The sequence below is a fragment of the Peromyscus eremicus genome, chromosome 7 (genome assembly GCF_949786415.1).
Source record: "Peromyscus eremicus chromosome 7, PerEre_H2_v1, whole genome shotgun sequence".
In the NCBI taxonomy this organism is placed as follows: domain Eukaryota; kingdom Metazoa; phylum Chordata; class Mammalia; order Rodentia; family Cricetidae; genus Peromyscus; species Peromyscus eremicus.
Window position 1 is genome coordinate 19249010 of NC_081422.1, and position 24677 is coordinate 19273686.

At 43.9% G+C, this 24677-nt stretch overlaps 1 protein-coding gene across 1 annotated transcript in view; it reads left to right on the forward strand.

The window, feature by feature from the left end:
* The window catches only part of Bmper (BMP binding endothelial regulator), a 257107-nt gene that overhangs the window by 23280 nt on the left and 209150 nt on the right, over nucleotides 1-24677 (forward strand). Inside the window, exon 3 of the mRNA XM_059266725.1 lies at nucleotides 8027-8126. Within this exon, the coding sequence (XP_059122708.1) occupies nucleotides 8027-8126 (100 nt within the window). The remainder of the gene's footprint in view (nucleotides 1-8026; nucleotides 8127-24677) is intronic.

The following is a 24677-nucleotide window of genomic DNA, read 5'->3' on the forward strand; positions in this document are numbered from 1 at the left end:
CTTCATAAAGTCTTTTAAATGGTCTGGCTTCAAGGGCAGCTTTGTCCCGAGTTTGTACTGTGAGCTGGGCTGGAGGAGGCCTCGTTTGCCAGGGTCCAGGTCTCTGGGGTAAATTCACTGAGCCTAGACAGGGAAGAAAGAACAACACTCCCAGATGTAGTACAATGGATTGCACGATGTTCTTACAAGACATTTGAACACAAAGTCTCCAGAATTATGGCTCTGGGATGCTGCAAGGCTCCTGGGAAAGTACGCCCTCAAGTATGAATTGAGGGAGAAATGGACTTGAAAGGGCTGAGTGCAGGTTCTGATCCATCTTGCAGATGATGTTGACCAGGCACTTAGAAGCTGGGCCTTGTTTTTAAGTCAGAGATTTAATTTGTCTTTCCTAAAATTCAATTTTTTAACTGGTGTTCAAAATGAAACCATAAAACACCAAGGTTTATAATGGTCTGAAAGTGGGGAATGCTTGATGAAGGCAAATATTTAAATTCTTAGCTGCGAGGAAAAATGGCTCATCTAAGCCCTAGACCAAGCTGTGAATTGTAGTGATTAAGTCATACTTTGTTAGCAGAGAATCCTGGGAAGGAGCCTCTACCCTGGCTCGCTGTGCAAGCTTGGTGGATTATTTCACTTCTCTGTGCTCCAGATTTCTTCCTCACAAAACTGAAGAAGTACCAACGCCTTTCAAAGGCTGGCTGCAAGGGTAAAGGGGCCAAACACATAGTCTGGATTATAGTTTTTCTAGAAATGTGGGGTCCTGTGATAAGTCACAGGTCAGCCTCCTGCCCGGAAACTCTGTGCCACTCACCATTTGACTAGAGATAGGCGGGGATGGTTTGTGACCTTGGCTACTGAAGGAATTTGCATAAGCAGTTCAGGTTACGGGTGGAGAAAAATCTGGAATTACTGCCTTTGGATACAAGCTGGAGGTCCAAAGTGTGAGGGCCACAGTCACCCTCCCCTCCATTTCCTGACTGAGTTTGAGCTGGGAAGTCAGTCCTGGGGAAGCATGCTGCTCTTTGAGGACCTTGCAGCCTCACTCTCTTCACATTAGGGATGGTCTTGCTAGGCTTTTCCTTTTCACCCAAGGTCCATTGAACTGACACATAACCCAAAGTCTTATATTTGTGTACCCTTGGGCTTTGTGGCAGGCAATCTGCCTTTTACTTTGTTCTTCCAGCTCTTTCTGTATAAGAGTTATGGGGAAGTCAATTTTACTGTCAATAATGAAGAACAAGCAAGTGAAAATGTAACTAAAATAATAAGTCATGAATCAAATTTAGTATTGCAATTGGCAACCAGTGGGCTATATCAGCACATCATGCCTGCCCTTGGAAATCAGTAAGATTTCCCAGAGCAGTTTTGTCTTGAGGAGATGGGCTAAAGCAGCTGGAAGCTGGCACTAGCTTGTCTCAGGTGCCGCTCATGATCTCTTACAAAGGATCTCTTGCCCACAGTTTCCACAGAGGAAGCCATTATTTCCTGTCATTCAAACAACCTACTTCCTTTGGGTCTTTGGGTACCACTCAATCCCTTCTTTCTTCAACCTGTGTCTAAAGCTCTGCATTCAAGAACCTCTGAAGCTCCACATGAGGTGTGAGGTCTCCATTCTTTCCAAGTCCTGGCCAAACCCTTCCACGGTTGCCTTACACCAGCACAGGCTTAGGACCTCACCTCTCTGACCCAGGTGGCTGGGCTTCCTGGAAAATTCCCAAAGTAGCTCGACTACATGTTAATCTAGTTCTAAAACCTCAAGGTTGTGTCGGACTTAACCTAATTCTAATACGACATACCTATAAATTTTAATGCTGTGTCTTAGCAACTAACCTTCCTGCCTGGACTCTTAATCCAGGCCTGGGAATCATACTGAGTTCTCAACTAAACTGCTTGCCAGTTCTTTGAGGAGCCCGAGACACTTCAGTTCACTGTGGACCATTTCTCCCTCTGAAAAACTTGAGAAACCTATGAGGATTAATGAACTAATGTCTGCAGAGTTCTTCAGAAGAAAGGTGCTATGTAAACATCAAGTATTATTCTTCTGTTTATGAGAAGTAGTATAATATTGCCTTCGAGAAACTGGGACTTATGTTTAAAAGTACCATAACATCCCCTTTGGCTCTTTGGGGGCTTGGATTGGGTTAGAATGGGGTACTTCAAGGAAAAATTGAGCCATTTAACTTCATGCATGGGGAGACTAGAAATTCTGATGAGAATACGTTCATTGATGTTGGATCAGTTTCTCCTGGTCTCCCTTCCTTGGAAAACTCAACATAAAACATCCATATTCCTAAGAACAAATTCCTGTCTGAGCACTTTTGAGACTGTCGATATGAAACACCACTGTGTGTGCTTTAGAGAGCTGAGGAAGGGTCAGGAAACCCCATGAGCCTTAGCAATTTCCACGGCTTTGACTCCAAGTGGAATTCTTCCCAACATCCTGTTCCTGGAGATAGGAGTCTTGTGGCTGCATTTGTCCCTGGTCCACAGAATGGAGTGGAGTGAGCCATGGCTGACCCTGTTCATCTCTCGTTGTTGGGATGATGATGGGCAAGTGCTTCCCTCTAACAACTGATGATAAAAGGAACGGCCCATTGGGGTGGATATGCTTCTACTCCCGTGGGTGTTTGCATTTGGATGGGGGATTTTTGAAGGCCTTTCTATCGGTTCCTTCCCCAAATGAAATGGCAGAGGCAGCGTGTGTATATGTAGGAGGGAAAGGTGGGCGGAAGGAAGGAAGGACTCCTAACTTAGGAGAGAGCGCCCTCTGCCCTTTACCCTCTCTCATAGTACTCCTTGGCCCATGTGCTCTATTAACATTTTGAGCAGTGCTCATTTGGGCAGAAAAAAAAAAAAAAAAGAAAAGAAAAAAATCAGAATCATAACTTAGCAACCCTCCTGGTCTTCTGGAAAAGGGTCTGGCTGTTTGAATTTGCATATTTGCTGAGGGCCAGCTGTTTGCCTTGGGGCAGATCTTGCTGTCACAGGGGCCAAAACAGAAGGAAACTGATGCCAGGAGAGGAGATGTGTGCAGCCTGACCTGTCTCTAGCGTGGCTGACCAAGTGGCACATCAGCCATGTTGCGGGACACTTGTGATACTGTTCATGATTTAATAACAGTGTCTGTCAGCAGATGGCCCTGCCCTCACCACTGTCACTGTATTGGATGCTGAGTTTCTGTCTCCACATTATTGTTAATAGGTTTTTTTGTTTGTTTGTTTGTTTTTTTAAAAGCATAGATTAAAAAAACCAGGTAATAGTTTCTGCATTCTATAATGGGATTGGTTCTGGAAAAAGTTCTGAGAAAAAAAAAAAAAAACATCTTTAAAGACATTTGTGGAAATGTTCAAGAACATCTCCATGACATTCTCTTTTGCAATGTGTGGAATCAACTAGAAATGTTGCACATGGGCGTTTTGCCGTCTTCTGTTCTCATTATCCCACTCTCAGACAGGAGGGCAGCTCGGCAAGTGGAATCAGGCTCCAGGCCGCCGCCGCTCCGAAGGCCAGGGCGCTCCGTGCTGCCATCTGGCGGCAGGTGTCAGACTCGGCAAGCAGGCTGCTGTCATCCTGTCTGAACTTGGCTGCGGCTGGAGCTGTGGTTTGGCCGGTGTCCTTATGGAGTTTTCTTGCCAGACATGTAAATTTTTTTCTTCATTTTTTTACTCTCTATACCCCCCTTTTTCTTTTTGCATGTTGACAACTTGTTAAAGGTGCATCCCAAGGCTATGATTCTATTTACTTATTTTTTGGATGCATTTGTGGGTGTTAAGGTGTCTATGCCCTTCTTTCTAAAAGGAGACAGGAATGATGCAGGTCTGACTCCCCAGCTGGCTGACACTGGAAATGGTAAACACGGAGACAGGATGAGAAAGCAAAGGGCTGTGAGTGTATGCTCTTACATGTTGGTAAGGTTATACTCCGACCGTTTTCTTGTGTGAATGTGGCGTTTTGACGATTGTCTCTGCTTGCTTAGAATGGTAATTCTCCAACCCCACCTGGAATTTGTGGAAAACAGAGGGTGACAGTCTTTCTTTCAGGCTACCCCTGTTTATATCTGACTGGATCTACGTTTCTTGTCACCTCGGAGCAGCTGGTGTCTGTAGATGTTCCAGGACTCTGAGGCAGGTCCTTGGAGTGATTCTGTTGAAGTAGAGGCTCATTTCACACATGGAAAGCTGTGAGGAGGACCCAGGCAGGGATGCTATTTTCCTCCACTCTGTTTCCTGAATACCCAGGATGTACCAAAGTGTCTACAGTTACATAATGGGCTATACTTCCAAGCTATTTACATGACAGAGATCTCTTAGTGCCCAGACCTCTCACTTGTGTTTGTTGACCCTGGGAGTGTGTTCCACCCTGATTTCTTTATCTGTGAAATCAGGCTGATGTGAAGTTTTGTGTAGAAGACTGCACTTACGATTCTTACATAGCTCAGAGTCTAAATCTATCAGAGAAAGTGCCTGGTGTGCGTGAATCAATAGCACAAAGTGTAGCCGGGCGGTGGTGGCACATGCCTTTAATCCCAGCACTCTGGAGGCAGAGGCAGGCGGATCTTTGTGAGTTTGAGGCCAGCCTGGTCTACAGAGTGAGTTCCAGGAAAGGCGCAAAGCTACACAGAGAAACCCTGTCTCGAAAAAACCAAAAAAAAAAAAAAAAAAAAGAGCACAAAGTGTTTGCTGAATTAAAACTCTGGCCGCAGCTATGATTTGTAGTGCTGTGGGGCTGAGAGCGTCTTTAAATGGGGCCTTATGTATGCCACTCCTCACCGGAGCCACTGGCTCCAGGACACAGGCTTTTGTGTCTTGTCTAAGTCCAGGAAGCCAGGCAAACAGTGTTAATTACCTGTGTCTGAATTTCCCATGTAGCTGTTAGAATCAATTAAGGGGATGAGGAAGCCGCTTCTCAATAGTGTTCTCAATAGTGTTCTCAGAGCTTTATTATTATTTTTTCCTCGAGGGCCTGGAAATCTACGTACATCTTCACATCTACACCCACCAGGCTCCGATCAGACTCCAGAGAGGTGATCTGATCTGGCAGCTCCGATGTGACCCCTGAGAGGACATAGAAATTCTAAGAGTAAACAGAAAGGGAATTTTACCTCCCTCAATATATACCTGGAGTTTAGGTGTGTGTGTCTGTCTGTGTATGCAGTTTAAAAAATCCAGATGTGACTGTACAAATCATTTGCCTGGAATATCGTGCATGGTGGGTTACAATTACAAGCTGTTTATTATGAATCTTGGGATCCTGTTATGGGTTTTAACTGTCTCCCAGCTTTCTAATTTTGCTAGAAGTTCTTAAGAGTGTACGCCTTCTTACCAGATCTCAGATTGCTCCTCCCTATCTCTCTGACTATCCTGCAAGTTTGAGCTCTGCCTGATAGAGAGGACATGCTCTTGGGGACCCTTCTCCTGAGACTCCTCCTTTTAGAGAGGACATGCTCTTAGGGACCCTTCTCCTGAGGACTCCTCCTTACAGAGAGGACATGCTCTTAGGGACCTTTCTCTAGGCTATGGCCAGGTTTGTTGCACTGTTACATATACGTGAGACACAAACTCTGCTTGTGACAGTCATAGTCTTCCTGGGATGAGCGAGTCGTGATTAAAATAGGGTCCATGCTTTGCAAGTGAACTAACAGCCAGTGTGTCAAACAGTGTACACCTACATACATGTCTGATAGTTACTCTTGTTGCTTTCAGTGGGATTAAATTAAAATGTAAAAAATACACCTCTTTATTTTGCATTGTGATTGTAACTATGCTATGTTTGGAATTTAAGAAGCAATAATGTGTACTGTGATATAGTTACTTTGGAAACCATCAGCATTGGGAAGAAAAGAAAGAAAGAAAGAAAAAGAACACTATTGGAGGGCTTGAAGCCAGAGCACTTGGCCCGTTGTCTCTGCAGCCCTAGACTGCTCCTTCATCGGCCTCCTCTTCACTGGGGACAAGGACACTCTCACAGCTGTGCCTCATCAACCAGGGCCTTCTGACGCTATTCGGATCCGTGCTGCAGTAGGTGGGAGGCAGACCCATCTTTTGTTAGGAACTCCTCAGCAGGCAGTGATGGGCGAGTTCTGATGTACAGTGAAGAGAGGAGACTGCTGTATCACAGGATCTGAACGAGGGAGTGAAGGAACGCAGTCGGCTCTGCGGGAGTAATCACCACACAGCAGACAGTGGGAAAATCAAGGGAAAGAAGAGAAAGGAATGGGGGGAGGGCAGGAGCAAGGGAAAGATAAGGAAACAAGGAGGGAGAGAGAGAATAGACACTGCATTGCATGATAACCACACCCCTCATCCTTTAATCAAAAAAAAAAAAAAAAAAAGAGAAAAGAAAACCAAACAAACCCAAACCAAAACAAACCCAGCAACAGCCCTTGCAGGACGGGGCCAAGGTGTGTGCTCTTGGGTATGTCCATCAGATTTGGAACAACCTTGGGAATATTAACACTGGCCATGGTAGGCCTCAGGTGGCCTAGCAAAGCAGCAGAGCGGGCCAATGGCAAGACTTACATGGAAGTGAAACTGTTGGGAGGCAGGTCCAGTCCTGCCTGCTCCCTCTCACCCGATGTAAGAGGACTGTGATGGAGATTTGAGGGCATAGAATTCGGCGACTCCTTGGAAGGATGACAATCTAGGCAGTTTTCAGTGAGACACTGGGAGTGTCTTGTGAACTCCAGAGCATAAAAGAATTTGGGGAGCAACACAAAGAGGGTGCATTTTCTCTTAAACTGCCCGGGGTCTGCACTTGGGAGATGAGCTTGGCTTGGGCTCTCAGATTCTAATGTGCACCTGCATGCACACCTTACACCCTCAGTTTGCTCCTCACATACTCACAGGCACACTTCTCCAGGGTCCTAGACCAGGGCTGGGGAGACCTTCCTTCCACTCTTGAACTACACTCTTGAAGTCCACCGAGAACACGTGCCTCTTCCTAAGGTTGCCAGAGTACATTTTCCTGGCCTCTTCTGAAGAGAGCTGTAGGCATGTTCCAAGCCGAGCAGAGCCAGGATTGTGGTTCCCCAACTTGTCACACATCGGGAAATGAAGGTTATAAGTAGCCACAGCCTGAAGTCAGGCTAGGGCATGGGTGGTGCACATTTGTGACTTCAGAGTGATTCTCCCTGGGGCCACTGAAGCTGCTTCAGGACTGGAAGGGCAGCTGCCCTCAGTGAGTTGAGCTTTGGTTTTCTTATCTGTAAAATGTCTCACATAGGATTTAAATCAGAATGGGAGCCACAGTACATAGCCTATCATAAGCCTTTGTTACAGCCCAAATCTCATTTGGTTGGTGAGGTTTTGCGATCAGAAGAGCACTTCGCTGCTTTCTGTGGAGTCAAAGCACGCAGTCCTGTTCAGATCTCCTCTAAGACATTTTAACAGCTAACCCTTTCGGGATAAAACCAAAGATGCAAATGCTTACCACACTTTCATTAGCATAAGTGCTAATGTAATACAGCTGTCCCACAGCTATAAAACACTGAGGACTGTGTCTCTGCTTGGCATGTGGAATATTATTTTTTCTCTTACTGAACCGATTCAAAGCTCAACTTTGTCGTTATTTGAGTTGGAACTTTGGATTGGTGCATTTTAATGCACTCTACTATTAAGGCTTGTTGGACAGCCGTGAGAAAATATTTTTGTTCTCACGATGCAATCTTGGCCCAGGTAGCCAATGGGCAAAATATGATTTACACAAATATTATCATTTCTGGAGTGTATACTAAAAAGAAACCTTAGGGTGGAGCTGGGGAAAGCTTCTTCCTCAGCATGGGGTTATCTGGGCGAGGCTGGCATTTAAAGTTGGAGCCTTTCAACTTCCCTCATCTCTGAAAGCACGCAACTTTTCTTAAAGTCCGGTATTCCTGGGGGACAGTTCTGTTCCAGGGAAATAAAAATTCCATCAGCTATCTCGGAGTTTTCTTGCCAAATTGAAGGCAGGGTAGGGAGAGACAACTGCAGCTGTGGGTTTGGATTCCGAGTGGAGTTGATCCTGATGTCCCTTGTCTCTTTTTGTCTAGAACAAAGAGGTGACTTGCAAGAGAGAGAAGTGCCCTGTGCTGTCACGGGACTGTGCGCTGGCCATCAAGCAGAGGGGTGCCTGCTGTGAGCGATGCAAAGGTGAGTTGCCTCGGGGCCACTTCCTCTGATGGCTGCTGCTGCAGGCACCTTCGTTTCTCTTTCTTTCACCCCTCTTTCCATCTGGCTCTTGGCTGGAACACAGGTGGGCATCAGGAGGAAAACCGAAGCACGTGTGCACAGGACTGGCACGGGAGCCGCCAGGAAGGGAGGTGGGAGGGGCTGAGGCTGCCAGCAGATCTGCACGTTTGGTGCATCCTCGGAGGCAAGTTGTTAAGACGCTGTGGCAGAGAAGATGCAAACACGATGCCTATGCGCTCTGCATGCACATGGGCGTATTTTGTCAAGACGTCTCAACACTTGGTTTTTCCAGGCTCCACACTCGTCTAGCCCTCCTCTGCCAGAGGAGTCTTTAAACCCAAATTTTATCATTTTGGTTCCTATTAAAAATTTTTTTTTCTTCCCAAATTAAATCTCTGCTCTCCCGCTCGTCTTTGAAGCAGCCCCAAAGTCTCCTGCCCCCAGCCCTGGTGCCCTCACGCTTGTCTGGAATGCCGTCTGGTGGCGCCTGCTGTTGGCTCTAGCCCAGGTCTTTCCTCCCACCCTGGCCAGGGGCTGCAGTACCCAAGGCCCCTGGCTCTCACTTGACACTTGCCCCAGGAACTTTCTGTGGTGTGTAGTTCCCACAAATCGTTCAGTGTTGCGTGTTCTATTTTTGTTATTTCATTTTAGTGAAGGAAGCTGCCCCTAGAAGGCGGACATGAGGGAATATGTAGGGTGGCATCGTGTGGGGACACTTGAAACTCAGGCCAGGGTTTAGGAGATGTGCTCCAGAAATATTCTTTTAGGTCAGAACACAGCAGGACACCTGGGGGTGGAGGTTCCCCAAAAGTTCGTATATACTCAGAACCTCAGAAAGTATTGTCTTATTTAGAAATAGTCTTTGCAGATAATTGTTCAATCCAAAAGAGGTCATATTGGATTAGGGTGGCCCCAAATCTAAGGTGACCAGTAAGTATCTTTATGTGAAGAAGAATAGATAGACACAAAAAATAGTCATGGCCCAAAGAAGCAGGGGCAAAACACCTGGAGCAGCTGGAGCTGAGAGATGCAAGGGGCTCTTCCTCTGAGGGAGCTTCAGATGTGGAGCTTCGGACCAGCACCTTCATTTTTGACTCCTGGTCCTTCACTGTGAGAGACCAAATTTCTGTTACTGTTTTTAAATTATTAATTTTAATTGATAAATAATATTTTTGTATAGTGTAAGATCAGTGTGAAGTGTATAGGATGTGTGATGAGCAATTAGGGCAGTTAGCATGGCTGACACCTCAAACATTAATATCTATTTTTTCCTTTTAAAAACTGTATTTTTTGAGAATTTCATATACATAGTGTACTTTGATCAAATCTGGCCCCAAGTTCCTTTCTCTCCTTCTCTCATATCTCCCACACCACGAATTTTCCCTTCCAACTTCATGTACTCTTTTTTTTTTTTTTTAAATCTCTCAGAGTTCACCTACTGCTGCCAGGATGTACAGGGACAGCCACTGGGTAATGGGCAAGTTGTCAGGGGCGGTGGCTCTCTCCTCGGCAGGATCCGTCCATTGCCAATAGACCCCTAGCTAGCAGTGGAATGTTGTGGGTCTCTCCCCTATCCACGATGGCATTTTGACTGGCTTGATCTTGGGCAGGTCTTGTTTGTGCAGTTTCAGTCACTGGGAATTCTCATGTGCCACAGCCCCTATCATGTCCAGAAAACCCCATTTGCAGCCTTTCTCCACAGCCTTTGGCTCTTAAAATCTTCCTGTTCCCTCTACCCCGGATGATCCTGGAGCCTTGGCAGGATGTGGTACTATACAGATGTCCCATCATTTAGGGCTGAACACTCCACAGTCTCTTATTCTCCGCACTTTGATCAGTTGTGAATCTCTGTATTAATCATGAAGAGAGTAGAGAGCGATACTAAAGTTTGGGTATAAAGATAAGTATTTATGGATTGATGACATGGTCACTTTGAAGAATAATAGTAGTCGTTTCTGCCCCAGGGCCTGTAATTTAGCCTTGGGTTCTTGGCTCAGTTAATGATACCATTCATGGGGTCAATCTTGTGGAGCAGATCATAAATCTGATCAGAAAGTGGTCAGTTACTCCCCTAACATTTGTACCACTACTGCACCAAAGGGCAGATCGTGACAGGCTGATGGTCTTTGTAGCTTTTGGGGTTTGTAATTGAGTAAGACCACTGATTACTTTCCTTCTTTTCCTCAGTAGTGTACACGGTTCCTTCTAACACTATGAAGGATAGCCAGTGGGGATGATGTTTCCAGATCAGTGCCAGCGCAATTCTTCCATGTACCATGACTCATGTATGTGGTGTCTTCAGCAATAATGTCTTAGTATCAAGTTGTGGAGAATAACCAAGATCAATGTTAATAGACTGTATTGGTTTGGGGGTCTCTGGCCGTCAATTTCAAGGGAAGTATACCATAACAAATGCTGGGCTTTTTGTTTGATAGTCTATTGTTTCTTGGAGAAGCATTATATCCCCATATTGGGTAGCTCCATTTAAACTCTATCTATCTATCATCTATCTATCTATCTATCTATCTATCTATCTATCTATCTATCTTCTATCTATATTATTATATGATATCTATTATATATTACCTATCTGTCTATCTATCTATCTATCATCTATCTATATTATTATATGATATCTATTATATATTATCTGTCTATCTATCTATCTATCTATCATCTATCTATATTATTATATGATATCTATTATATATTATATATCTATTTATCTATCTATCTGTATTATATGATATCTATTATATTATATTCCTATCTATCTATCAATATTATTATATAATATCTATTATCTATCTATCTATCTACCCATCTCTCTAATCTCTGTCGAGGGTGCAGAATACTTTCACCTCTGTTTCCATTCTCTTAGCTCCCATGTTTGCAGGGATGTTCACAGTAGGCAAGAGAGTGGTGCTGTGTAGACATACAGTACCCTGTGTACACAAGGGAATTCCTGGCCTTTGTAATGACTGAAGTATGTAGCCTTCCCTCCTCATCATCTACCTCATCTGTCTTCATGATGTCTTCCGATTATCCTCATCTTCCAAGGGAAGGGGAAACTTAAGGTACCACAATTCCAGAACATTCTATTGGAATAAACGGACTACAGTAGACTCAAGAACAGACCAGAGAGTTCAGTGTCTTGAGTTCCGATAGTGGCCTCTGGGTATTTTGGGAGAAGTCAAGATTTCCACAGGTCCTGCTGACAACCTTCCTGAGTGATCTTCCTTTTCCAGAGTTCTATGAGATAGACATGAAAGAAGAAAGAAACATGCTTAATAGTTTCTCTTTGCTATAATAAGGTGCTATGGACTTTAAGGAACATAATTGTCTCTGTTCCCAGGTATTAGAGACTGCAAGTGGTTTGCCTCATTTGTGTTTTTCTGGTTAGAATCATAACTTAGGCTTACAGGAGAAACTTTAAACTGGAAAGAAAGAACTTGCTCATCATCTCCCTTTGCAGAAGTGAACAGCTGTACTGTGTTTTTATGCGATCTATTACGATTGGCTTATTTCTCTCTGTCCAAGTGTTTACATGACTGATACGGGTGTTTTTTAAGCATACAAAGCAGCAAGTTCACTTACGTTTTCGTACATACTTGGTTTGGTTACTGCCCCTTCCTCTGCCTCTTTTTTGTCTCCGTCTTAGCACTTGTATTGCACTATTTTTACTTTTTTCAGCTTGATATTAAGGTGTAATACCTCTATTTATTCAACTATATTGCCCTTAGTAGATACATAAAATTCTTTCGTGCGAAATTACGAACCTTTTTTGGGTCTTTTTGGACATTGTGGTAATGTACCAGGTATTAGCCTTGGGAAAGGATGGAGACAAGGAGCTGAAGCAAAGAACACTGCACAGTGGAGAGGTGACGGTTCCAAAGACAGTGTAAGAGGAGCTCTGAGCACAGCACACAGCTCGGCATTAACCTCGAGGCATCAGGCGTTGGCCTCCCCAGGAACCTGGGAAACTCCAGCAACCTTCTGGTACCACGTGTTAACTCCAGGGAAAACAATAATGGGTCATTAACATGTAGTCTAAGCCAGCTGTGGCAGCTGTGTTCCTGCTAAGTCCCCAAGCTAACACTGAGGTCCCTGCCTTTTTCTACTCAGTTGGGATGACAGAGTGAGACGATGAATTAGAACTTCGTGCTAATGCTTTCGTTTAGAATCAAGTGATGTTTAGACAAAATGGTACCAGAGTCAAAAGGTTTAATCTGATGGGGAACACTGTACATAATATGTATGAAACGCACAAAATGCAGATACTGTAAATGATACATGAGCTATGCAAAATGCAATGAGCTTTCTCATCAGAGAATGAGACATTGCGCTTTTCACGTGAGCTTGCCCACTGGTGGTGACGTAATGATGTAATAGCTGTGCTGTGCTTTGAAGGCCCTTCATTCTGAGGTGCTGCTTGCTGCTTCCTCACAGTGTGCTTAGGCCTTTCACGGAGATGTAGACCTGAGGGATGAGTGCAGGCTGTGAATCTCAGGCTTCCTGAGGAGTTGGCCCTCAGCCATCGTGGGCGAAACCTCTCGACCATCAGCACAACATAGAGGAAGCTGAAACCTGGTGTTGCTAACTGGATGAAACAGCCACAAAAGCTGCCTGGTGGCTTTGAGTGACCCTGAGGCAAAATGAGTATTCCTCAAGAGCCAATGGATCAGGGAAGAAGTGGTTAAAATGCAGATTCTGGGGCCTTCCTAGTGGTGATGAGTTACAAAGACTATCCTCTTTATCAAAGCAGGAAGCACAAACTATGCAGAAGCATTTACTTGCGGCCAGGAGCTGACCTCTTACTCTGTGATGTCAGAGCCGCATTTTGGGTCATGAGAAAATGGTGACACTGAGGGGTTTTCTTGATGTGTTTAGCATCCCAGAACTAGCAAATGGCAGAGATGGGGACAGAGCTAAGTGTTCCAACCTACTAACCCATAGATGCCGTAGCTCTAACTGTGGGCCTAGGCTCCATTGAGACTCCACCCCCACCCCATGCAGGCTGAAGCTGGACAACCTCTGACCCCAGAAGAAGGAAAGGAATAGAAAGACACCTTCTACAGAGGAAGTGAAAGCCTCACCTTTCAGAGCCAAGCGTGAACATCTGTCCCAGTCAGCCACTTCTGGTGTGGGAAACGTGTGCTGTGTAGCTGGGAGGGCGTACTTTTTCTCTGACCCTTTGCTCCCTTTCTACTTTGAAACTTCTACAATGATGACATAAGAACCAAAGCCAAACAGCCCATAATGACCAAGAAAATCTAACTCAGATGTTGGCATGCTGGTGAATGCATGTCAAAGGTCTTTCTCAGTTACTCAATTGTGTGAATAAGTGGATGTGGGGGGACTTGGATCCCCAAACTGACTAGCCACCTTCCATTGTTTCTTGGGACATTTTTGTCTTTTAATTTTCTTTTCTGGCTGCCTTCACTCACTGCCTTAGCGTAGTTGTATCACATTTTTAACTTTAGCTAGATAACTGGTACATTAATACATTAACACACTAAGCAGTTAAACAGGAAAGGAAAAGCAAGTGTTTCTGATTGGATCCCACCCAGCTCAGAAACAACTGTTCCCAATTTCTTAGGACCATCCCAGAACGTTTGCAGGTTTTTATGATGTAATTCTGCATGTGTACTTTCCTTGTACAGAAGGGGAATGAAGGAGTACATGTGCCATTGCAGTTTGTATTCAAAACCCCAATAATATGGTGAGTTGGGAATTTCCCAGACCAGTTCATGCTTTATCCGTCGCTGTACGGATTCTGTGCAATTGATGTACAAGAACTCATTTGACATCTCTCTTCTGATAAATGTTTAGATTTTTAGCTTTTGCCAAGCAGCCAAGGAGTTAACCTGTGAGGCCTGTTATATGCATGTGTTATAATTCTTCGGGGACAGTGACCTAGGGATCCAGGCCTGGAGGGGTATGTTTAGGTTCTACTACAGTGGATGGTACTAAATGGCTTGGGAAAAGGCCAGGCATTCCCTTCAGAATTTATAAGTCGTTTGTCTCTAAGTGATGAGGCGGGAGAGTTGGTGATATGCTGGTTTCATCAATACAGAAGTGCAGTTCTAGAATTAGCTGAAATTAGAATACAGTCTGTGGAAGGAAAGAGGGGGTTTCCTCCATGCTGTTATTCATGTGACTGGCCACACCTCCTAATCCTTCTCAAACAGTTCTACCAACTGGGGATGAAACATTCAAATATGTGAGCCTATGGGGGCTATTCTCATTCAAACCACCACAAAGCTCCATGTACTGTCCTATTTTTATGCTTCTGTTTATATTTTATTTTATGAGCTTTTATGTGTTTGAGTCACTTCTGTAATTCAGATGTGTAGTTCACTTGTAATCATGCAAAGCTTAGCTCCTTTATAAATAACTACGGATTTTGATATTTGTGTGTTTGGCCCTGTAGTCATGCCCATTCTCTATGGGTCTTCAGGATTCATTGTTATCCCTTGCTAGAGGCCAGGGGCTGATCTGGTACTCAGCACTCCAGTGATGCCTCTGTTCCCATGGGAAAATATCATTTGGGAAACGTTGATCACTTTGTCCTGAAAAATTCCTTGCTTGCATCTCCCAAGAGCTTTTGCCCCAAGACCCAAGAAGGTTGTGAACATCTCACTGTTAGATCGCTGTGGGTTAGATTTTTTTTTTTTTTTTTTTTGGTTTTTCGAGACAGGGTTTCTCTGTGTAGCTTTGCGCCTTTTCCTGGAACTCACTTGATAGCCCAGGCTGGCCTCGAACTCACAGAGATCCACCTGGCTCTGCCTCCCGAGTGCTGGGATTAAAGGCGTGTGCCACCACTGCCCGGCAGTGGGTTAGAATTTTTAAACCTTTCTCCCATTTGTCATTTTTCAGGAAGTGCCAGTGACACTTGTATTCCCTCATTACTGGACGCCAGACTAGCTGGTCCAGTGGTCCCCATAACAGTGAGCTGATTTCCCATTCTTATTTTTTTGTCTGAGGAATCTGAGGACCAGCACAAGTTAAATCATCCAGTTGCCATGGTGTTATTTTTCCAAAGATAAAGCAAAGGGTGTCCATGTCTCTAAGCCAGTGAGTGGGGAGGTTAATTCAGGATGACAGGCAAGAGCAAGCAGGAAAGAAAAGGGTGTGTGTACTGGACAAGGTATCAAGATGCATGCCTGTGGAGCTATTTTAGAATAGCCAATGCATCTTTGTAAACAAGAAGGAATTAGTCACAATCATGGGGCCTAGTCTGTGGACAACTCCCTCATGAAAGTTAAGTTCTACACGAAGGCATGGAATAGTTCTTCAAAATTATTCTCATCCTAAATCACCCAGCGACTATGTTAAAACACCAGTTCCCTCCAGACCTACTGAATTACTACTAATTTGGAATAATTTTTGTTTGATGGTTACCCAGGGAAGGGAAGGGCCACATAATAAAGTAACTCTGTATTACTCTAACATGGAGTTATTTTACTCTGTAAGTGCATTGATATGAAAGAGGATGTGGGTGAGTAGATCTGCTGGAGGGCAGAAATGTGACCATTCATTTTTCCAAAAATGTCCTCAGAAAGGCTTTGCCAGTGTGCATTTGTACTTCATGCACTCACAGTCCTGCACACTCTGACCAGATCAATCAGATCTCCCATTTATTCGTTAATTCAACAGTGTTTACTGAGCCAGGTAGTTATGGGTGATGGTGCTATTAACCAATTGTTCTTAACTTTTATGAACCCAGAATATTTCCTAAAGCAGAAGTAAATAAATTATTACTAATTCTTCTCAAGCAAGCACTTTAGCATACTCTTAAGATGGTTTTTATTCTTATTATCCAAATAGCCTAATAACTAGGCAAAAGATTAACTTAATTTGAGGAAGCCTAATATTGTTTGACGAAAACAGATGAGATCACTGGGAGTCAGGCAGATGGGTTTGGCAGCTTTTCCATATTTACTTGGACTGAAATCACCCTTTAATTTTGGTTCCTTCACGAACAATAATGCATCTGTTATCTGAATATATGTTAGTGAATCATAAATGAAGGTGTGTTTCAAACTTTATAGGTCAAATTCCAACCTCTTTCTTCATAGAACACATGAAATATTAATTGTCCACAATGCTTTGATGAAAGGTAGAAAAAAACAGTATATGATTTGTTAGGCAGTGTTTATTTCCTACAATCTGGCTGGCCTCTGATTCCTCTGTGCATTGTCTTTTTTTTTTGGTGGGTTGCAGGCCATGGGTTCCATTTTTTAACTTTCCTATTTGATTGAAACATATCTTATGATGTCTCATAAAAGGGAAAAAAAGGTATGCTGCATAGTTTTATGTTAACTTGACACAGACTAAAGTTATTGGGGAGGAGGGAAACTCAATTGAGAACAGGGCTGGGGGCAAGCCTGTAGGGCATTTTCTTAATTGGTGATTGATGGGGAAGGGTCCAGCCCACTGTGGGTGATGCCATCCCTGGGCTGATGGTCCTGAGTTCTATAAGAAAGCAGGCTGAGCAAGCCATGATGGGCAAGCCAGTAAGCAGCACCCCTCCATGACCTCTGCATCAGCTCCTGCCTCCAGGTTCCCTCCTTGTTGGAGTTCCTGTCCTGACCGCCTTTGATGATGAACTACAATGCAAAAACGTAAACCCAATATGTCCTTTCCTTCCCAACTTGCTTTTGGTCATGGTGCTTCATCGTACGTAACCCTAACTAAGACAGATGGGATGAAATAGAGTGGTGCACCTCACAGCCAACCACCACTAGGTTCTGATACATAAGAGTCAAAGAAGGTCATGAATAGTAACAATACCTTGAGCACTGTTGACTATTGCCTGCTGCTCAAAGAGTTCAGGTTATGCATACGGTTGTTTCTTTCTAGCCGAGTCTCTTGGCAATCATGGCCATATGTTGGCTGTCACCTTGAAGCACTCCTTCACCTCCCTCTGTTTTCCTTCCACCTTGACCTGACCCATTTGCCAGGTAGTTATTGTGTGTCCTCCACCTAGACAATGCTTGCCTAAGGTTTTGCATCCCCAAAGGAAGGGCTTACTCTTGAGTCAACGGTCTGTCTCCCAATTATTCAAACTGTATTGTGGATGGACTTGAGAAAGGATTTTGGAAAAGAGGACCAACCTCAATCTAGGGTTTTTGTAGATGCTGTTGTACTGGGCCTGAGGTGCAGGTTGGGACTTCTGAATGAGTGGATGGGGACCTGACAGTTACTTATCTCAATAAGGGGACTCAGGTGCCAAGTGTTGTGTCCTTCCTTCTTGGAGTCTCATTTCTTGCAAGGTAAGAGTCATGGAGGGTTGTCAGCCCTTGCCTTGCTGATGGCTTCTCCTTTCACGGCCTTTTATGGCCGAGGTGGACCAACAGTTTCAAAAGAAGTCTGTGGCCAGAGCAGCTTTGTGCAGGTAACTAACTGAAGACAACTTGTGGCTTCAGTGGATTTCTGTTATTAACTGTTTTGGCAACTTTTAACAATAAAAAAAGAGGTAGCCATAACTTTATTATTATAGCGATGTTCCAGGGAAACAGTTTAGATGAGTTTTGTGTGAGTGTGTCTGCTTTCATAGTTGTTACCCCTCTTCCCCCTCCCCCTGCCCACTGTGGTATCTTGCTATGTTCCTCAAGCAGGTATTGAGCCCACAGATTCAGACAGATCTACTTCTCTGGGAAACTATAGACATACACTAATAGGCCCAGTGTAGCTGAAGTTTTCTCTGGTCCTGCCTAGCCCCACAGACCCCACAGGTGCTTATAAAATAATCACTCAGAAGCTTATATTAATTAAAACTGCTCGGCCATTAGCTCAGGCTAACTATTGACTAGCTCTTATATTTAAATTAACCCATAATTTTTATTTATGTTTAGCCACATGGCTTGGTACCTTTTATCAGTTCTGCCTTCACACTTGCTTTCTCTGTGTCTGGCTGATGTCTCCTGACTCAGCCTTCCTGTTCCCAGAATTCTCCTCTCTGCTTATCCTGCTTATACTATACTTTCTGCCTGGCTACTGGCCAATCATAGTTGTATTTATCAACCAAATCAGAGCAACACACATTCACAGCATACAGAAAGACATCCCCAGCAGACCAGCTCAAATATTTTTACTAGAAATGCCTTCATACTATTAAAAATTTATGAACTCGTGTACAATAAAGCAAGTTTCGCTGCTATGCTTGATCCCACCATCCTGTATCTTTTCTTGGAGATGATCTCTGTTACCAAATACTCAGCAGCTAGCTTCTCTCTCTCTCTCTCTCTCTCTCTCTCTCTCTCTCTCTCTCTCTCTCTCTCCCTCTCTCTCTCTCTCTCTGGTGTCTAGTCATAGGAATTCACTAGCTTCACTTCCAGCTATTTAGAGTTTACATTCTACCTGTCACTTGAAACATCTTGGAACACTGCACCATCTCCCCACTGCTGAGCTACTCTCCTTTCAATGCTGTTATCATCACTGATTTGGAGCTGAAGAAAACTTGTGGTTGCCTCTTGGTCATCCATATATATTTTAATCCGTGAGGAGAACTTACACTTGATCTATGCAGCTTCAGAAATGTGAGTAGGCTTTGCTGTGTATTTTTAAAGACAAGAACAAAACAACACACACACACACACACACACACACACACACACACACACACACACAAAACGAAAAACCAAACACAAAACAAAACAAAAACCCCAAGGGTTTCTTTCTCTTTTGTCTCTCCCTAACTGAAAAAAGATGTATTAAATGTTGCAATGCATAGATTATTTACCTAGAATATAAACCAGAATATTTTGGTGTTTAATTAAAAATGACCTTATTTGTTTAAAGGGGCCTTGTTAACATTAAAATTGCACTTTATGGAAATCTGCTTTTGTTGTTAAGAGTGGTGAAGGAACTCAAGACAGATCAGTTTTCCCCATTAAATTGTCTCAATCCATTTGCTCAGGGGCTTCGCTTCCTAGCTTTTGGAGGATTTGGAAGAGTAGGTTGCCTAGAGTTTGTGGTTGCCTTTAAGTTAGGAGATTTGATTTCTAAAGCTTGCATGACTTCAGGTGCGTCAGTTTTCACCTTTTGAACATGGAACAAGCCTAGGACATTCTCCATCAGGGAAGCAGAGGACAATGGCTCTGATCTCCTTGTTAAGAAGGAGTGGGCGTCTTATCAGAGTGCAGCTGTCTTCTCTAGCCATAGCCAGCCGGGCAAAGATTACTTCTATTACTGTTAGTGCCCAAAGCATTAATTGTTCTATTGATGCACAAATAGTGATGGCAACCTTAGTGTCCTAAAACTATACACTCCTTTATCTTCTCATTGCTGCACGGTTAACCTTCTAGGCATGTGTCACTGGGCCTGGAGATGCTGTGGCCTAGGTGTCAGCAAGGGCTGGGGGTCCTGTCTGAGGCTCAGAGTCCTCTTCTCTGCTCATGTGGTTGTCAGCAAAATTCATTTGCTGTTGTGCAATGATCTCCCTCCTCAGTTCCAGAAGGAGGAGGCCTTGGTGGCTTGCAGGCTCACTGACAGGGACTGCCTGTTACGTCAGGTTACTCAAGGTAATGTCAAGTGCATTAAGTAAAAACTGATTAGGAAGTCAGAGCTGGTGGCACAGGCCTGAAGTTGCAGGCACTTGGAGGTGGAGACAGGAGGATAGAAAGTTCAAAGCCTACCTCAGTGATATGGTAGGTTTAAAGTGAGTCTGGAGCACTTAATGAGGCCTTGTCTCAAAGGAAAAAGTAAAAACGCATCAGCGGTAGGTTGCTTGCCTAGTATGCGTGAAGTCCTGGATCCAGTCCTCAGTGCCAGTTGGGACACACACACACACACACACACACACACACACACACACACTAATGTGGTCAGGGAACTTAATTGTAGCTGTGTAATCTCCCTCCTCTTCTCCGCCTCCTGTCTGGTAACATATCTTAATGACTAGGGTGATATTCCCCCATATACCAATGTATGCCCACATTTAAAGAAGAGGTTTCACAAGGTGGATGTGTGTCCAGGAGCAGAAATCTTGATGCCCATTATAGCATTCTGCCAGCTACACCCAGAGCAGCTACTGGATCCGTGCATGTAGAGGGACCTAGGCTGAATGGTGCGTAGAGCAAGAAGGAAGTCCACAGATCACTGCAGATTCTGTCCTAGAAAATGCTTATTCTTGGTCCCTTCTTTCTCCCCACTGCTCAGCCTGACCACAAGGCTAGTTTGGTCTGGCCCTGCTCACCTTCTTAATCCTTTTTTAGTTCTGTTTTTCTCCTTATAGATGTTCATTAGTTTTCCCTCTCTGTTCTGAGCTTAATTTGCACCATGAAACTTTGCACACAGTGTTCACTTTCCTTAGCATACTTTCCACATGCATCACCTGACTAGTTTGAGGGTTTTCTGCAGTTCTCACTCCAGGCAATGTTTCCTGGCATCCATAGCTACATGGTGTAGAGCGGAGTATCTCTCCTTTATCACTGTGACATTTTTATTTTCTGGAGCTCTCACTAAACTGGCAGGAACCCCTCCTCCTCCCACTCCTCCTGGTTCTGTCAGCTCTGCCTAATGTGTCTGCTACACAGTGGCAATCAGGTGACTAAACGTAGGAAAAGGAACTAACAGAGAGACAGTGAAAAAGAAATAGACTGCAGGTTTTCCAGCTCAGTGTATGTCTTATAACACCACCTCACCTGATCCACCACCTCACAGTAGTGTATCACCTGATCCAACACCTCACGGTAGTGTATTATCTCATCTACCACCTCACGGTAGTGTATTATCTCATCTACCACCTCACGGTAGTGTATCACCTGATCTACCACCTCACGGTAGTGTATCACCTGATCTACCACCTCACGGTAGTGTATTACCTGATCTAACACTTCACGGTAGTGCATTACCTGATCTAAGACCTCACGGTAGTGTATCACCTGATCTACTACCTCGCAGTAGTGTATTACCTGATCTACCACCTCATGTTAGTATATTACTTGATCTACCAAAAAGGTGAGTTAAAATGATGGAGAGTAAGAATGGACAACTCAGAATTAAAAATGATTAAACAGAGTCAGCCAGTTCCATGTCATTAAGTCTTTAAGGTGTCTTCATTGAATTTCATACAACCTAGGTGTATTTTTATGATAGTGTATACTCTGGATTTCAGTACTAATCTACTTAATGATAACGTAAATATGACTTTAAGTATATTTTTATATATATGGGAAAGGTTACTAGTAACTATTCTAGGATTATAACTTTATAATTTTCTCCATACTATGATTCAGTATGATTATTTGCGTTCTCTTGAAAGTGCCATATATAATATGCGTTTGTCATTAGGCTTGAAGTTCTCATAAGTATCTTTAACACAACTCTGTGAACGAGCAGTGGATGGGGTGGCAAAGGGGAGGTGGGAGGCAGAGGAGGGAGGGGAACCTGTGGTTGGAATATAAGTTATATGAAAAAAATTAATTAATTAAAAAAAATCAGTTCTGCGAGGCTAGCAATGTACAAACTCAGAAGAGTAAAGTGCTCACTCGGTTTTTACTGAGATGATGAGATGGTGTTACTTCCATCTTTATCATGGGGATGCTTATCCTACCAAAGAGCCTTGGAATCAAACCATCATTTCCTCTGAAGACTGCGCTCCCTCCCACCCCAGAGACAGGGTTTCTCTGTATAGTCCTGGCTGTCCTGGAACTCGCTCTGTAGACCAGGCTGGCCTCAAACTCACAGAGATCTGCCTGCTTCTGCCTTCCGAGTGCTGGGATTAAAGGCATGTGCCACCACTGCCTGGCATCCTCTGAGCCTTTGAATGCATTTTGCATGGTGAATGACATTCTGGACAGAATTCAGCATGGTATTTTGGGTGGAAAGTTAGGGTGCATATTCAGGAAGCACAGCAAAAGATACAGAAATCCCTACAATCTCTTTTGTAGATTTTAAAAAATTTTCTGCCTAAGTTTGGCAACTGGGGCATTGAAAATGTGTGTATGTGACATGTAACTCACTATGGAGAAACAGGAACATCTATCTACATTATTGAAGCTTAAATAGAAGCATCAGATTGCAACAGCAAGCATTTTTTGTTTTCTGAGCTCCAATGAGAGAATATGCTCTTTCAGTCTCTTTAGAAGTTGACACATTTAATTTTTCATAGTCCCATGTTATCGGTTACCATCTGGGGCAGAAGCCCATGTTAGCTACTGTGCCTTTGCTCTGGAGACCTCTCCTCGAGAGAGGCTGACGTACAGCACGACTGACGGGATAATGAAGGTGAGCATTGGCACGCGTGTGAACTTGAGTGTCGTCTTCACTTACTGGGAGGTTATTTACGCCACAGTCAGCTCATTACGCTTCCAGTTGTGTGGTGGTTCAAGGGCTGGAGATGTTTATCTGAAGACATGCTTGGGCATTGGCTGGCTGCTATTGCACACAGGAAGCAGCTCTCGGAACGCTCTGGAATGTCTGGGCATTCACAGAACTGCTCTCAGAGTCTAGCTCTGCTGGGTTTGGGGAGCTGTAGAAGGGTTGCTCTGATGAGGCCGTGAATACAGAACAAGGACCCAACTTCAAACCTCTCCATGCAAGGCCACCCTGAGGTGCTAGATGCAAGAGCCAGGCTAATATTTCATATTTTTAGGAATTAAGACAAGGCTCTTCTGTGCCTGTGGTCTGGGGACTGTAGAAAAATCATAAAGACTCAGTTATTTGGAGAACGAAATGAAAAGGATCGGGTTTGGAAATGAAGATGGAATCAGTGCCTGACTCTGCCGCTTCTGGTTACTTGGCCTTGGACAAACTGCTTCTTCCTAAAGCCTTGTTGAACGCAGCTTGTGAAATATTCAAATGGCCGAGCTCTAATTCCTCACCTTCAATGAGTGGGCCCACACTGTTTGTATCATGACAAATCACATATAACATAAAACTGTGGAATCCATCTCAGTGGGAGAGTCCGGCAGCACGCACTCAGGCTACTTCCAACAAGTCATCAGCTCCATCTGCTTCAAGGATGCTCTTCTTCTCGTCCCACTGAACTCAGTCCCTGCTCACCTCTGTTCTACTTCTGGGTTCCATCAGCTTATCTAGTCTAGGTGTCTCACATAAGTAGCCATACATTTGTCCTTTTCCGTACGGCTTATCTTACTTACTGCATGGTATTCAAGGTTGTAGTAGGCATTGTGTCTATTCATTCATCCATTGATGAACATTGAGTGGTTTCCACTGGGCATCCATATTCTTCATTATCTCTCTACATTCCAATGTTCAGTGTTCTTGTGCTTGGGAGTCCCTGGAGTGCATTCTATCCTGGTTAAATGATGTGGTTGTATATCATAGGTCCAGGTGAAGCAGGGCCAGATAGAATGTTGTAACTAAAAAGACATGGCCAACATTAATCTTATTTAGTTTTATCTGGTATGTAGAATAAAGAGAAGGCTCTCTGGTGCAAATTAAGCACTTTGAGCTGTAGTTGAATTATCTATGGTCTTTTGTTAGAAAGATAGCAGATTTTACAGAGCAAATAGTAACTAATATTAAAAGGAGAACTGGACAGTACTCCTTACCCCAAATGCTTAGGCCCTAAAGTTAGCCATAGTTGACAAGCTAAAAATCTACGATTCCCCTGATTCAGGAACCATGGGGATTCTTGGTTAGCCTCCACAAATGCCTCCTTTCATACCAGTTTGTACTCACAGTGACTCTGCATGTGGAGATTTCTCCATATGTCTCTTGAGGGATGTATGATCACATACTCAGAAACTTCTTTTCTTGCCAGATAATAGGCATTTTCTTCTACAGCTCCTGCTTCATCAATTTTTGTCTAATTTCTAGTGGGTAGCTTTTTCTTTTAGTGCATTTGCCTACTTGTATTTCGAATACAGCAAGGATTACTCCCTCTGACTTCATAACATGGAGTCCGAGCGGCACACAACCTTCCAGAGGATTCTGCAGATGTGCTCTGAAGTTTGATTAGATGACCCTCCTCCCCTGGTCACACAGTTCTGAAGTCATCTTGGGCAGTGAGGCTCAGTTTAAACTTGGCCAGAAGGGAGCCCAGGCCAAGGAGGCAGCAGACAAGAGAAAGCCAATTTTACAGAAATCTGCATTTTTTATAGGCCTCTAAAGGTACTCTACATCCTTTGCTTCCTACAAATGCTTCCTGATATTGAGGGATGCTGGGCAAACAACATAAGTGAGCTTAATCCACTGCAGGAGACTTCTGGGTGATGTGTGGGTTAAGCCCAATATTCCCATGCAAATAGTTTCTAAAATAGTACTTAAAAGAGGATGGATCTAGTAGATGTCTGTTATATGATGAGATTTTCCAAAAATTTACATGAAAATGCCCAGGACTTAGACTAGCTAGAGCAATTTTTTTTTTCCCCCCGAGACAAAGTTTCTCTGTGTAGTTTTGGTGCCTGTCCTGGAGCTCGCTCTGTAGACCAGGCTGGCCTCGAACTCACAGAGATCCACCTCGCTCTGCTTCCCAAATGCTGGGATTAAAGGCGTGCACCACCACCGCCCCGCTGTAGCCAAAATAATTTTTAACAG